Genomic DNA, 14,910 nt, shown 5'->3' with positions numbered 1-14,910 from the left:
GTTTGTCAGCACAATCCAGTACCGTTTCCAGTACTTGATCGCCATCTTCTGCCCCTTCTTCGCGTTTTTCTTTCGCATCAGGCATCCTTCTTGAATAATTGCTTCGGGAGGAATGTCGTCTGGAATGGAGAGTTTTTCCGAACGCGTTGAGAAATTTGATGATCCGTTGCTTCCTAAACTGCCTTGATTGGGCTGAGGACGGAGGCTTTGTTTCCGGGTACAAAAATATTTAACGAGCCTTATGGAAAAATAAAATCGGGGAAGCCCCCTCATCATTCGTCAAATTTGCCGCGCAAATATATTTCTATCCCGTTCCTTCTCGTAAAGCGCATACAGCTAATTCCATTTCCGGGCAAACTATTTCGCACGCCATTGATGCTCCCCGGCGAGGAAGATTGACTCAATGGATGATCATCCAGCAAACTCACTGTAGGCTGGTGTTCTGTACTCAAAAGCTCGTGATTGTGTCTGGGGGAGCGGCCGAGGGAGACTGTTCTTCTGTGACCACGGGTGAAGCGAGAAGTGACTGAATTTCGCGGCGCGGGATTGTTCAAGTCGTCCATTGTCCCGAACTTCTTCGACTTTTTATCAAATTTGGGCTGGAGCTCGTAACTTTGCTGAAGAAGAGATATAAATTTGCGAACCTGAGAACCGTTGGGCGGTAATGATTATTAGTTTTTGGGCAGCTCAATTGTGGGAAGATCCGCTCATTAGGCCAATTAATAATTCAGCTGCGTTCAATAGACAAACCTTGTAATTGTCGTCTTCCAAGAAGCGCTGCAGCTCGCTGATGTAGTCGAAACTTTTCAAGTAGGATTGTATGTAAGGTAGACTTGGCAAATCCGAGTAGTCGCTCATTTGAAACTCGCTGAAAATGAAAATGAAATATAAAGCTAGCTCAAATAAGTCTGGAGTGATTTGTTGTTGATTTCAGTCAGTTTACCTGATGAGACGTAAAATATTGTTCATTTTCATAACTCTGCTTTCTGGCTCAATTCCGTTGACGATCGGATTCGCTACGTCGATGTACGTCAGTTCTTTGAGAAACAAGCCCAAGTGCGGTATACAGGGAAGCTGGATCGCCTCGAATTTTTCCCTCAAAAGCTGGTGCCCGTCACCTTCTGGAACAAATTTAGACAGGACTTCGAAGTGTTTCCTGTCGGCTCTTGAGATCCTCGACCACGTATCGGTTAGCCGGTCAATTGCAACGTGTCTGAGCGCGCTTATGATCGCCAACATTCCGTGGTAGTTTGAAAAGTCGTGAAGTCGCCTGGCGATGCGAATGAACTGTGTAAGCACTTCCACTCGTAGTTTCAAGTTTTGCGTCTGTAAGATCACCGAGATGGCCCAGAAAGAAGTCCTGTTGAAGCGCTGCGTCATTTCGACCACGTTGGGGGATAGCTCCTGTTTGTTGCGCCCGCTCCATCCGACACAGGTCAACTGAAACCAAAAGCGTAAATATTTTTGCGAGCGGGTACACGAAGGTGAAAAATAAATAACAATGTGTTAGTAACCTCATTAGTCCGTCAACAGGGCAACAATGCGATCAATAATCCCGCGACTTATAAAACTGTCATTTGTCTTCATAAAGGCATCATTTTTATTGTAATAAAATATTTATAATATCAACAAAGAATAAATTTTAAGATAAGCCTGGAAATAGCAACCCCTTACTGTATATGTTTTCTAAAAAAGCATCTAATAATTAGCTCATCAGCGAAATTGGCAGACACGCGATACGCTCTAATAAACCACTCACTGATCGACAGGTGATTCCTCAAAAATACAAATTTCATTTTTATTAGTAGCGAAAGCCATAAAAAAGATAACCATAAACAAGGTCTGTCGGCTGCGTCCTTTCAATTTCGTGGAAGCACGGCTACTACTGTACTAACGAACCGTGACCGCGTGGCGAGACATTTATCGATTTGTGGAAATAAAGGTCACATGATCTGTTCTAAGTTTATTACCACTCCGGCAGATGGGAGGGATCGATTCTGACTTTGATTTCGGCCCGTTCATTAGACACGCGCCCAAAGTTCAAAAGACCAAAATAGGATCATTATTGATGCACATGTGTATTGATGATAACGAGCCACTGATGATCATAAATTCTGAATCAACGAGTCCCTTTTCCACTAATATGATGAGCGCTCACGTGTGAAAACACCGGCTAAAGAACATCATAATTGCATTTATAGGCTATAAAATTAAGTTGAGCCATGAAGTCAGTTGTAAAAGCGGGTCTTAGAGTCTGTTCTTTCTCCAAAAAAGACGCTGGGTCTTATCTTATTATAAATATGGCCCGAAGATCTTTACTTTATTCCGGTTTCCGATAAGCCGAAAGTCTTTTTTGGCCATTTTGATTGGTCGAAAAAAACCTAACTAAGGCAAGCTAAGCTAAGAAAGACTAACTGAATAAGCAAAAATAACAACAAGAAGAGCTTTTGACGTGAAAGGAAGTATTGATTTAATTCCATTAACTCTTCGCGCGTCAAAAGTAAAAAAAAAGGGGTTGACGATGAACAGGGCCATTCATAAAGAACAAAGCGGCGCACTGAAAGGCGTCACACCCCATTGAGACGGGATCAATGCGATTCTTTGCTCCAAGACAACGTTTGCGCAGAAAATAATAAATTAAGACTTCGCCAAAAAGTTCATGCTCTCATGCGGGGCTCCAAAAAGGTGCCACGCTCAAGATAGGTTTATGTGTTTTACTAGAGTCGTTTATACTTCCGCTCTAGGAAAAGAACACGGTTCAAGGTTAATTTCGAAAGGGAAAAAGGAAGCAGCTCTTCCTTATCCAAAATTGCTTCTAAAATAAACAAAAATCAAGCATGCCTTTACCCAGCCCCCTTAAGTCGACCAAAAATGGCAAAGGCCAATTTCAATAAGGAGTTGAGATTCGAAATCCTAGCACCCCCCTTTCTTGTGCTCATTAGAAAGTGCGCAAATTGGCCAAAAAATAAGGATGTAACGCACGATAAACGATTCAAAACGATAATTTGTTCTTACCTCGTCCGGGCGGATATTCTGAAACACTTCAAAATCTTCCTTTGTAATCTGTGTCGCTATATCATCTGCTGGAATTCTGGTGACGTCGAACAGCACCGGATCGAACATTTTCTCTCCTCCATCCGACGCCATTTGGCGAGGAGGAGACCGACACTGAAAATACCCCATTTTCGGATTTCTTCTTTAATCTCTTTCTTTGTTTTTTTCGTATTTTTCAATATACTGGCAGTTTTTTTATTTAAAAAAGGTGAAGTTCAAATTTTGAGTTGTTGATATAACTTGTCAAGTTATTTTGCTTCTTTTTGACAAGCTTGTCTTCACATTATTTTTCTCAATCTTTTTTGAGTTTTAAATTTTTGGTTTCAGTTTAGCGCCATGCTCGTAGTGCGGCGCACGCGCGCGCACTTGGCGCTTCACTGAAACTGGTGAATGAAAGTTGAAGCTCAAAAAAGGGATGATACAGGGTTTATTTTTTAGACATACGCGTATAGGCACGTACAGCTGCGTATCCACTTGAATATCGGTGATTTTCTTTTTGTGAGAAAACGGTAGAAAGGGCGCTAAAAATAAATACACAAAGATCTTCAACGACGGAACACGATTATTTATCCACGAGATTAAAACTGAAAAAGACGGTAATTGTAAGCTAGAGTTACGTGCCAAGAAAGCCGCTCGGCCTACTGGGCATACGTTCAAAAATAATATTCAATTCCAAGAATGGACTCTCACGAGTAGAATGGTCGGAAAAAATATAAATTTTCGATTTTGACAAAAATTTCAACTAGGGGGAAAATCATTATGTTGATCGTTTTAGTCATCATCGAAAACCTAGAAATCACCTGGAAAAAACTTCTTTTCATTGCCTGGGGCGATTCTGAGAGCATTTTTATGAATTTCCTACGAACTGCCATATCTCACGTTAGAGATGATGAAATCACGTGATTGATACATTTTTAAAAAGCTCAGTTTCTGAGGATTGGAGGAAAGAAAAAACAGGGAAACGCTCGTCTAAATTACCAATTGGTAATGCATTACCAATTTTGGTAATCCATTACCAATTTTTTGTAATGCATTACCAAACTTCCCGAAAAGTGCCAATTTTGTTTAGTCAAAGAGCCCTTGTGCGCTCCGCGCCTGTGTGATAGAAAACGTTTGGGAGTGATTTACTCATTTTTTGGACAAAAAATCAGAACTTATGAAAAAAGTTTGGTAATGGATTACCAATTTTTGGTAATGCATTACCAAAAATCTTTGGTAATTTAGACGAGCGTCCCCGAAAAAACATTTGAAAAAAGTTGATGTTGACTGGCAAAAATAATTATTTCAAATTTTCGGCCAATCAGAAATGTCGATTTTCCGAAATGATTTTTACGTTCCCCCAATCCTCAGATTCTGAGCTTTCGAAAGATACCTTCATCCCTTGGTTTCATAAAGTATAACGTGAGCTATGGCTGTTCGAAGGCGAAAAATTTATATTTTTCCCGGCCAATACGCGAAGCGGATCACAGACATAATTTACGAGAGTAACGGAGGGAGAAATAATGGAAAAAGGCCAAATAAATGAGCAAAATTTTCAAGATTTCAGAAAAAATGCACTGTTTTCTATTGAACTATTTGGAAATCAACAAGGACTAATCCGATAATCCTGGAAAAACGGCGGTCATAAATTCCCAGGAAAGCCGCAGGGGCGAACAAAGCAGGGGATGAAAAATCTAAATTTGTAATTGCTAAGTCCCGGCGCGGAGTCAAATGATCCCCGCTGCGATTTCCCACAGGTGCGGGTCTCTGTTTCGTGGCCGGAAAATAACGCGATAGCAGACCTTGAGGCTGTGGTTTTTTTTCTTTTCTCCTAAAGTTGATTGGAATTGGGAGATACCGCATTTGCGAAATATCAATTCGCCCCGGTTGATAATGGCCGAACCGCAAGACATACACAAAATACGCAATGGACAAAGATTGGAGAGATTAAAGCTCTTTTGCACACGAGATTCGGTAAGATGAGAAGTGGTCAATTAAGGGATAGTGGCGCGCGGTCGATCGTGTATTCACAGGCGCATTTCGCGATTTTCGCTATTTCTATTTCCTCTTCCGGTGATTTTCTATTTCCGTTCGCGGTCCGATCGCCGCTCTCGCCTTCGCTCTTTATCGCGAGAATTGGATTTGGACCTCGTTCGCGAGCGCCTAAAATTCAAATTCAACAGCATGTTACATAATCCCCTTGATATGCAAGCAGTGATAAGGGAACGTTCGGAATCGCTTTGATTTTTGGACTTACGATCTGCGCTTTCTATCCTTGCTTCTTCGTCGATCCCTATCCCTTCTTCTTTCACGATCCCTATCAGAAGCATCTCGGCTCTTTTTCCTATCCCGATCTCGTCGATCTTTCTTCTCGTGGCGATGACGAGAATCACGTGATCTCGATCTCGTTCGTGTTCTTTTTCGCTTTGGCCTTCAAATTTATCAGTTACTCGACAGTTCATTACTGTTTCTTTGGGCACTTACGAGTTCTTGGTAACCGCTTGTTCGATATTTGGTGAATCAGCAGCTATAAAATTCATCGTAAACATAAAAATCAATTAATTAAATAACGACCTTGGCAAATATGAAAGCATTAATTGATCACATGATTTAGATGAGTGGATTTGCTCATTTTTAAATGACCTTGAGAATCGAGAAAAAACTAACGAGCATGCCAAATTTCAAGCGCGGGATGACTAGAGACTGACTCTGCCTCATAAAAAATTTCTAGCAAGGTATTCGAGGAATGCGAAATAAAACAAAAACAGAGGCCCGTGATACGATAAAATGATCTTGATACAAATTTAATTTAAATATCGTCAGCTGGCTCGGTCAAGAGACGATAAAATATAGATGATCGATCAAATTCCTCTCTACTTTTTCCCCTTGCAAATTAAAAACGGAGTCTATTTGTCTCAGATAAAGGATTAATCTGACGTAAAATGGCAGGACTGTCTTCCGAGGACAACTTTTACCTGGACTGTTTTGACCACTGGCCAAGGGCGAGTCTAAATCTTGCGAACTGGCGTTGAGTTTTTTCAGCTGTTTCTTTTTGATTTCTTGCAGTTGCTTCACTTTTTCCATCAGCTCATCAAAAGACCTCTAGAATTACATCTCAATCTTACTCTTTTTGCTCACTTACAGTAGGATTCGTATAAAGCTGCAAAATCCTTATCGCGATCGCTTCAACATCTTCCGTTTTCGCATCGTACAGTTCGTACCACTGTTTGGGCTCGGTCTCTTCATCTGACCCGGGCAGCGGGATTTTGAGCATCCGAGCGGCCAGAAAGATGCAAGCACAGGCGATCACTTCCGGTTGATACTCGCAAAAGAGAGTAGTTCGAAATGAATCATTCATGTAGTTCCAGGCAGTCTGAGCATCGCGGTTTTAAAAATTGAAGGCAACAAGGAAAATTACCCGAGTAACACGGTTTTCCCCTTAGATAACTGGCTGGTGTTCCTTTTAAGACAACTTATTTAAATAACTCTTAGGCTCTTATCTACAGAAATTCACGGAAGTAAATAAGCTTTAGTACTCTGAAAACTTTTTGCACGCTCCTTTGAGCTCTTTAAAAATACTTTGATACCCACGAGCTCACAAAAACAAAGGAGGAAGATGATTTAAACCACTTTCCTGAACGAGATTTTCTTTGTTCCTCTCGGTTTTGTAGATCATATTCAGATACATAATTATGATCTTGTGAGGGTGCTGCACGTGGACGCAGAAGCCAAGTTCGACGATTTCAAATAACTCGTTCAAAAATTTTTTCTAACACCCCCTTTTTTTGTGCTCATTTGAAAGAGCGTGAAAAACTGGTCCAGAAAATGCTGGTCTTATCATCGGTGACGTCACGAGTGGCGCGCGGGCGCCCCTAAAGGTCTAATTAGGTCAATTGCGGGCTACGCGATTTCTCCGGTCATGCATATCGCACATGCATGGTTAGCATCTAGAATTGATCGTCGTGAGCAGGGCTACATGTCCCGGCCAAAATCGTCAAAATCGGACCACGTCTTCACCAGCTGGTTGACCGGCAAATATCTCAAAATGACAAAATCACTTACTTTTGATAAAGGCAACCTACCGATGGAAGTAGGGGTGGCCCCGGACTCGAGCCCGAGTTACTGCCGTATTCGGCCACTTAGTGCCGGAGGACCTCCCGGAGGACTCCTCTGCTGGAAGAAAAGCTGCTGGAAGACTAATATTGAAAAATATAAATACAAATAAAATTTAAAGCCATGATTGGCTAGTAATTGCCGTATTCAGCCACTAAGTGCCGGAGGACCCCTCTGCTGGAAGAAAAGCTGCTGGAAGACCAATTTTTAAAAATAAAAATACAAATATAAAGCCTGGATTGGCTAAATATAGTCGAATATGCCGCATTTGGCCACTTTCTGCCGGATGACCTCCCGGAGGACCCGCCTACTAAAAAACCGACTGCTGGTAAGCCAATATTTAAAAAAAAAGAATAAATAAAAAGCCTTGCGACATCTGGCATAACTCGATCACTTTAGTTCATACGCCAGTTCATACTTTTCAATCAGACTCAAAGCGAAGCCGACTCGAAGGGAAGGCCACGCCCGTTCATTCTTTTCAATCAGAGTCAGGGCGAAGCCGACCCGAAGGGGAGGCCACGCCCGTTCATTTTATTAAATCAGATTTAGGGCGAAGCCGACCCGAAGGGGAGGCCAATCCCGTTCATTCTTTTCAATCAGAGTAAATACGAAGCCGACCCGAAGGGGAGGCCGCGCCCGTCATTCTTTTCAATCAGAGTCAGGGCGAAGCCGACCCGAAGGGAAGGCCACGCCCGTTCATTTTTTTAAATCAGATTAAGGGCGTAGCCGACCCGAAGGGAGGCCAATCCCGTTCATTCTTTTCAATCAGAGTACATACGAAGCCGACCCGAAGGGAGGCCGCGCCCGTTCATTCTTTTCAATCAGAGTCAGGGCGAAGCCGACCCGAAGGGTAGGCAACGCCCGTTCATTCTTTTCAGTCAGAGTCAGGGCGAAGCCGACCCGAAGGGGAGGCCAAGCCCATTCATTCTTTTCAATCAGAGTAAGGGCGAAGCCGACCCGAAGCTCTTCTGGTGAATAAAAAGCTGCTGAAAGACTTATATTAAAATATATAAATAAAAATAAAATTTAAAGCCATGATTGGCTTGTTATTGCCGTATTCAGCCACTTAGTGCCAGACGCCCGTTTATTCTTTTAAATCAGATTAAGGGCGATTAAGGGCTTCAATCCAATTCGCATTGACTCTTATTGAATAAAATGATTAGACGTTGCCATCCCTTCGGGTCGGCTTCGCCCAGACTCTGATTGAAAGGAATGAACGGGCGCGGCCTCCTCTTCGGGTCGGCTTCGTTATTTCTCTGATTAAAAGAATGAACGGGATTGGCCTCCCCTTCGGGTCGGCTTCGCCCTTAATCTGATTGCAAAGAATGAATGGGCTTGGCCTCCCTTCGGGTCGGCTTCGCCCTCAATCTGATTTAATAAAATGAACGGGCGTGGCCTTCCTTCGGGTCGGCTTCGCCCTTACTTTGATTGCAAAGAATGAATGGGCTTGGCCTCCCCTTCGGGTCGGCTTCGCCCTGACTCTGATTGAAAAGAATGAACGGCGCGGCCTCCCCTTCGGGTCGGCTTCGTATTTACTCTGATTGAAAAGAATGAACGGGATTGGCCTTCCTTCGGGTCGGCTTCGCCCTTAATCTGATTTAATAAAATGAACGGGCGTGGCCTTCCCTTCGGGTCGGCTTCGCCCTTACTCTGATTGCAAAGAATGAATGGGCGTGGCCTCCCCTTCGGGTCGGCTTCGCCCTGACTCTGATTGAAAAGAATGAACGGGCGCGGCCTCCCCTTCGGGTCGGCTTAGTATTTACTCTGATTGAAAAGAATGAACGGGATCGGCCTCCCCTTCGGGTCGGCTTCGCCCTTAATCTGATTTAAAAAAATGAACGGGCGTGGCCTCCCCTTCGGGTCGGCTTCGCCCTGACTCTGATTGAAAAGAATGAACGGGCGTGGCCTTCCCTTCGAGTCGGCTTCGCTTTGAGTCTGATTGAAAAGTATGAACTGGCGTATGAACTAAAGTGATCGAGTTTTGCCAGATGTGGCAAGGCTTTTTATTTATTCTTTTTTTTTAATATTGGCTTACCAGCAGTCGGTTTTTAGTAGGCGGGTCCTCCGGGAGGTCATCCGGCAGAAAGTGGCCAAATGCGGCAAATTAGACTATATTTAGCCAATCCAGGCTTTATATTTGTATTTTTATTTTTAAAAATTGGTCTTCCAGCAGCTTTTCTTCCAGCAGAGAGGTCCTCCGGGAGGTCCTCCGGCACTTAGTGGCTGAATACGGCAATTACTAGCCAATCATGGCTTTAAATTTTATTTGTATTTATATTTTTCAATATAAGTCTTCCAGCAGCTTTTCTTCCAGCAGAGGAGTCCTCCGGGAGGTCCTCCGGCACTAAGTGGCCGAATACGGCAGTAACTCGGGCTCGAGTCCGGGGCCACCCCCTACTTCCATCGGTAGGTTGCCTTTATCAAAAGTAAGTGATTTTGTCATTTTGAGATATTTGCCGGTCAACCAGCTGGTGAAGACGTGGTCCGATTTTGACGATTTTGGCCGGGGCATGTAGCCCTGCTCACGACGATCAATTCTAGATGCTAACCATGCATGTGCGATATGCATGACCGGAGAAATCGCGTAGCCCGCAATTGACCTAATTAGACCTTTAGGGGGCGCCCGCGCGCCACTCGTGACGTCACCGATGATAAGACCAGCATTTTCTGGACCAGTTTTTCACGCTCTTTCAAATGAGCACAAAAAAAGGGTGTGTTAAAAAAAATTTTTGAACGAGTTATTTGAAATCGTCTTCGGCAAGGATCTTGTGTTCCATTTTTATCAAGTCTTTTTTGATCTCGTGATAGACTTTCAAGCCTTTTTGATCGAAGACCATCGGGATGCAGGGTTTTCCAAGCCGCTGCTGCTCCAACATATGGAAGACGTTTATCACGTCACGTGGCCGCCGGACGTCTTCTTCGATCTTCGAGGCGAGCCATATGGAGGCTTTTGCCGCGACGCAAACATCACACGTGACCAAACTTTTCGTAAAGTAGAATCGCTGGAAAATAACTTGAGCGCAGGCGATTGCTACTTGCGGTAAATCGAGGTAAATCCCGGCTTTTTGAATCAACTCCGCTCCGATTTTTCGTAAATCAATTTCTGTTTCTTCGTCGATTCCGTCTTCTCGCGATGGAGTGTTCTCTATTTTTTCCTCTAGAAATCATCATTTAGCCAAAAATCCAAGAGAAACACTGTACTTGAAAAGATGGTATTGTCCAGTTGTATCTCAATAGCGTGATAATCGATTCCATTCGCTTGAATAACCATTCTAAATCAGATGCAATGTTAATCAACAAAATGGAGGTTAAATTTGAATGATGAATGTGAATTTTTGAAGAAAGTTTTTTGATTTGAAAATAGTTTTTCAGTGAAATTTTAGTTAGGGTAACATGTTCTTTTTTTCAATTTTTGAACTTTAATCGGACCAAAGTACGACAGTTTTTGATTTGGAACCAGTGGCAACGAGGCGGGAACTCCAGTCGCATGAGATGAGATTTCCGGCGGATTCGGCATTTGCTCCGTCGAGTAGTCTTCCTGTATTTACGTCCCAGCAGGAGATTCGCCCATCCTGACCTGTTGCCAGTGCTAGTCCTCCACAAGGCTAAAAGAAAAGAGGTCAGATCTAGTTCAAAGAAGAAGTTATTTTCGCTGATCGCAGAAATTTAGAAAATTACCGAAAGAGAACATCTTGAGTAATCAGCAGTAACTCTGAAGTCGTTCTGAAGATCGCTGAGTGTTATTCGCACTTGCATCTGTCTTAGATCAATGACCGCCAAGTCGTTGTTTCGCGTCAATGCCAGTAACGACTGACCAAAATCCGCTGGAACAGCAATACCGGTCGGTCGACCAGACAAACTGATCACTTGCTTTTCATCTTTTGCCGAAGCTCGAATGTCCGTCACGTGAATTTGTTTGTTGTAATGCGCCGACATGATGAGTGAACCGTCCATCGAACCGTTACAGACGTCGATGCACTGGATAAGCATTAATTGAAGATTGATCAAATAAAACAGGCGGGTCTACCTTTGATCCAGGCCAGAGGGTTTTTGTGCACGAGGTTTTCGTCAAATCCCAAAGTCGAACTGTACGATCTTGTGAGCCTGTCACGGCCGTGCTTTGTGTTAGATATCGTGCTGTAGTTACAGGTCCCTGAAAGAAAAAATGGAAAGGATGATAGACCGACTTTACAGAGGCCTCTTTTATAACAAATCATTTCTTTTCTTTCCCTATAAAAATCGAACCTGATGGCCGGTAAGTGACTGAACAATCTTGCCCGAGGACAGATCCCAAACTCGCGCGGCTTGATCATTCGACGAGCCCAACAAGTGTCTTCTGTTCTTTGAAAAACTGAGACTCGTAATAGCAGCATTTGCACCTGAATTTATTCAAATCAATTCTCGTCCAATTTGATTTTTTGAAATCTACCTTTTAGTGTGAGAACAGGGGATTCGATTCTCGAAGCAGGATTTCTGACGTTGTAAATATTGACACATTTGTCTTCGCCAGCTGTGGCCAAGTGCGCCCCGTCAGGACTGAACTTGACCTCGAAGACCTCTCCATTGTTAGCTTCGAATTGATTGATCTTCTTGATCGGCGGAGAGCTCCTAGCGGTGTACGTTATTTTCGCATCCGGTAGAACTCCTTTAGTCGCGTCTCGGATCAGATTTTCTGCGTCGATCTTTTTCTGCAAATCCTTCAATTTTGCGGCAGCTATTGCTTCTGCATTCGCGTATTCGGCTATTTGCTCTCTCGCCCTGATTCTAGGGTCAAAAATTGAATAGTCATTAGTCGGTTTTCAGGTTGTTTTTGTAAATTTACAAAAATAACTATTTTTGTAAAATAGTTATTGCTGCGTTTTCCCGTGTTTTGGATATTTTGACCCTGTTCCTTAGTAGTTCTTTCGTCAAATGACCGTTTTCAGTTCTCAAATTTTCGCACTGTTTTTCCAGTTGCGAATATGCAAGCTGCAAAGCTGCATGTTCGTCGAGAAGCACTTGATGATTTCGTTTTAGCTCGCGAATCGCTTCTTCGCTATTTTCCGCGCCGTTTTGGTAATTTTGAAGTTTCATGTTTTTCTCGTCATTTTCAATTTGCAAAAGGCGGAGCTTATCGTCGAGTTCGGAAACGAGGTCTTTTTTTCGCGACAATTCTTCGGCCGTGGACGCTTTCGAGCGGAGAAGCTCGGTCAGTTCTTCTTGGAGATTGAAGCATTTTTGCTCGAGATGGGAAATTCGCGCAGATCTAACAGAGTCAGATTCGCCAGAAACTGCAGATTCGCGAGGGGATGAGCGTGATTCTTCGGCTAGGACTTTTTCTAGTTGCGTTTTCTCCTCTTCGAATCTAAAAATTGTGTTTAGGGGTCTTTTTGTGACAAAAAATAACCGAAATTACGATTTATTAGCATATGAATTCGTTTTTACTCACTTATCAGCCCTATTCTGCGCAGCATTTAGTTCTTCAATAAGTTCCAGCCAAACATCGTATCTTTGTTTTCTTTTCTTCAAGTTTTCTCTGATGAAATCTGTACTCATTCTACCTCTGCGCTAGAATTTCCTACAAAATGGAATTTCTCTCACGCTCGTTTATTCGCCGCGGAGCCGCCCAATAGCGAATTATGCGCCAATCCCCAATTCCCTAAACGACAGTTAGGTATTTTCTTCATGAGCTTCCAAGAGACATTTCTGTCTGAAAAAAACGAGAATTTAGCCGTGCTAAATTTTTTTTATAAAATGTGTTTTCTAGAACATGTTTGGGAAAAAATGTATTTTGGCAAAATTCGAATTTCAACTTCATTATTTTCAAAATGGAACTTAGCGACGTGAAACTGGCTGCAGAGGTACTTCCTTACGGTAAGTCTTTTAATAGTTATTTTTATATAATTCGTTATTGTAATTTTATTCATAAATTGTTAGTTTTAATAATAGAATTACTGATTCTAAGCTTCTATTAATGAAAAAAGATAAATTATACTTTATCCAATCAAAATTGAAGAAATATGCTGATCTGCTTGGCTTGCGACTGAAAAATACGTAGGTGTTCATACATAAAATTTTTGGAGCAATCAAATCTCCCAGTTACGCCAATTTTATTGGGAAATTCATTAAAAGTTTCAAATTTTTGAAAGAAAAATTTTTAGTTGTATCCTGTTGCGCCGTAAGCGTCGGCTACAAAGCTGCAAAAGGTCTTCTGAATCAAGTAAGAAGACTCGATGATGTGGAGAAACGAATCGGCACGGTCGAGCAAAAAGTGGAACAAACCCACAAGAAAATCGGCTACCTTTTTTCTGATAGAAAATCGCTCAAGGACAAGATCGATCGAACCGTAAGTTTCCTCCCTTTTTGTCGGAATTAATTGTGAGTTTTCAGGGAGATTCGATGAGAAACAGCAGCCTGAACATGATGAAGAAATTCACCCATTACGACAAAATGATCGCTACGAGCACGAATATTGCGACATCTTCTTCTGATCTTTCGGTAAATAAATTATTCTAGAGACATTTCAAATTGTTCATCCTTTTTTCAGAAAGATCGACTCCGAGATATGGATAAGCGCATTGCTGCAATTGACGCAAAAGCGAACGAAATTCTCGCTCGACAACGAGAATATCCCGGTCCTAGCACTCCAGCACCTTCTTCAACTACCCTTTCCGAGCAGAACTCAGAAGAGGAATCCGTCGAAATCGTCGAAGTCGAGGAAGAAGTGAGCGAGCGGTCTTGTCTCTCAGGCGCAACGGGTCTACAAGAATCTTTTCCCCCGCCCCTGACTTTTGAAAACCCTTCTCCTGCTCAAAATTGGGTTCATTCTCTCCCGATGATCCCAGCAGTTAGTGCTGGTATCTCGGTTACCCCATTGAAACCGGTGACACACATTCCGTTCAGTTTAGGGCTCTAAATTTTTTGTTTTTCAAGATTTTCTCTGTCAATCTTGATAGTTATCTGCCTAAAGAAATTCTCAGTATCCTAGAGCCCTTCTTTCAGACCCAACTGGTCATTCATTGACCCCTTGTCGACCCCAATTAAGGCGATAGCATCATTCTTCACGGCAAGTCCACAAAGTACGAAACCCCAAGATCCTCCCGTGTCGAAGGAGAGCTGATTTTCGGCAGTGGAGATGCTTCATTTTCGTCGATTCCCCTTCCTTCTGGCAATCCCCAAGTTTCACCTCTTGCATCATCAACTCCGCTCGACCGAGCCAAACTTTCTTCACTAAATCTTGCGCTGTTCCAAGCTCGCCGCGAGCACATTTGTTCCAGACTGAATAAAATTAAACAAAGTTCCAGCTTCCGTTCAACAAACTGAATGCTGGCTCTTCGTTACTATTTATTTTAAAAAATCCTATAGGACATATGTCTCTTTCCATTGTTGAGTTGTAAAAATCGTAGAATGTCATGGCTTTCAAATCTGGCCAAGCAGGGTGAGGCACTCCTGGATAATTTGGATAAGCAAGCGGGTGCAGCGATTGAAACCGCGGAGAAAAAAATCGAGGAGATAAAGGAAAAGCGAGAAAATGAAAAGTCCGATGCTGATTTTCCTCCACTCTCTGGTGGGATGGACCGGTCCGCTTCAATGACATCTATGAATCGCTCGTTCGGACCGGTCAGGACCGCAAGCCCGAAGCATTCAAGAAACAGCTCGAGGGATCTCCGGCTTGACCGAGAATTGACCAGTTCTCCCTCTCGTCTGACCGGTTCACCTAGGATGTCTCCTGTCCCTCGCCGCCCGGTGAAAAAAGATAAAAATTCCGATGATGAATCTTCCGAA

At 42.9% G+C, this 14,910-nt stretch overlaps 5 protein-coding genes across 6 annotated transcripts; 1 reads left to right on the top strand and 4 right to left on the bottom strand.

Annotated features, from left to right (window-relative positions):
- Window positions 1–257: 257 nt before the first annotated feature.
- LOC145704411 (ras-specific guanine nucleotide-releasing factor RalGPS2-like) lies at window positions 258–4,950 on the bottom strand. The gene is made up of 4 exons (XM_081781856.1): window positions 3,016–4,950; window positions 944–1,440; window positions 751–868; window positions 258–617 (listed from the first exon to the last, which is right to left on the bottom strand). Exons 1-4 carry the CDS (start codon window positions 3,181–3,183, stop codon window positions 273–275), a joined length of 1,128 nt encoding a protein of 375 aa, XP_081637982.1. The 5' UTR covers window positions 3,184–4,950; the 3' UTR covers window positions 258–272.
- A 136-nt stretch (window positions 4,951–5,086) lies between these two features.
- Window positions 5,087–6,793, bottom strand: LOC145704413 (cyclin-L2-like). The gene is made up of 6 exons (XM_081781859.1): window positions 6,672–6,793; window positions 6,176–6,410; window positions 6,009–6,135; window positions 5,518–5,560; window positions 5,291–5,464; window positions 5,087–5,196 (listed from the first exon to the last, which is right to left on the bottom strand). Exons 1-6 carry the CDS (start codon window positions 6,719–6,721, stop codon window positions 5,115–5,117), a joined length of 711 nt encoding a protein of 236 aa, XP_081637985.1. The 5' UTR covers window positions 6,722–6,793; the 3' UTR covers window positions 5,087–5,114.
- Window positions 6,794–9,884: 3,091 nt separating this feature from the next.
- Window positions 9,885–10,428, bottom strand: LOC145701686 (cyclin-L1-like). The gene is made up of 2 exons (XM_081778900.1): window positions 10,348–10,428; window positions 9,885–10,303 (listed from the first exon to the last, which is right to left on the bottom strand). Exons 1-2 carry the CDS (start codon window positions 10,415–10,417, stop codon window positions 9,885–9,887), a joined length of 489 nt encoding a protein of 162 aa, XP_081635026.1. The 5' UTR covers window positions 10,418–10,428.
- A 31-nt stretch (window positions 10,429–10,459) lies between these two features.
- Window positions 10,460–12,779, bottom strand: LOC145701685 (protein tipD-like). The gene is made up of 7 exons (XM_081778899.1): window positions 12,575–12,779; window positions 11,990–12,490; window positions 11,576–11,910; window positions 11,392–11,525; window positions 11,174–11,299; window positions 10,825–11,124; window positions 10,460–10,751 (listed from the first exon to the last, which is right to left on the bottom strand). Exons 1-7 carry the CDS (start codon window positions 12,679–12,681, stop codon window positions 10,566–10,568), a joined length of 1,689 nt encoding a protein of 562 aa, XP_081635025.1. The 5' UTR covers window positions 12,682–12,779; the 3' UTR covers window positions 10,460–10,565.
- An 84-nt stretch (window positions 12,780–12,863) lies between these two features.
- Window positions 12,864–14,460, top strand: LOC145704412 (uncharacterized). 2 transcript variants are annotated; one of them, XM_081781857.1, is made up of 5 exons: window positions 12,864–12,999; window positions 13,287–13,471; window positions 13,516–13,623; window positions 13,673–13,874; window positions 14,171–14,460. In XM_081781857.1, exons 1-5 carry the CDS (start codon window positions 12,954–12,956, stop codon window positions 14,446–14,448), a joined length of 819 nt encoding a protein of 272 aa, XP_081637983.1. In that variant the 5' UTR covers window positions 12,864–12,953; the 3' UTR covers window positions 14,449–14,460. The 2 variants fall into 2 exon arrangements, with proteins under 2 accessions (XP_081637983.1, XP_081637984.1); XM_081781858.1 differs by having other exon boundaries at window positions 13,673–14,035; window positions 14,135–14,392.
- Window positions 14,461–14,910: the final 450 nt, after the last annotated feature.

The sequence above is a fragment of the Oikopleura dioica genome, chromosome PAR (assembly GCF_907165135.1).
Source record: "Oikopleura dioica chromosome PAR, OKI2018_I68_1.0, whole genome shotgun sequence".
In the NCBI taxonomy this organism is placed as follows: Eukaryota; Metazoa; Chordata; class Appendicularia; order Copelata; family Oikopleuridae; genus Oikopleura; species Oikopleura dioica.
The sequence above is the reverse complement of the archived record's forward strand: the minus strand, read 5'-3'. Positions and strand labels throughout refer to the sequence as shown.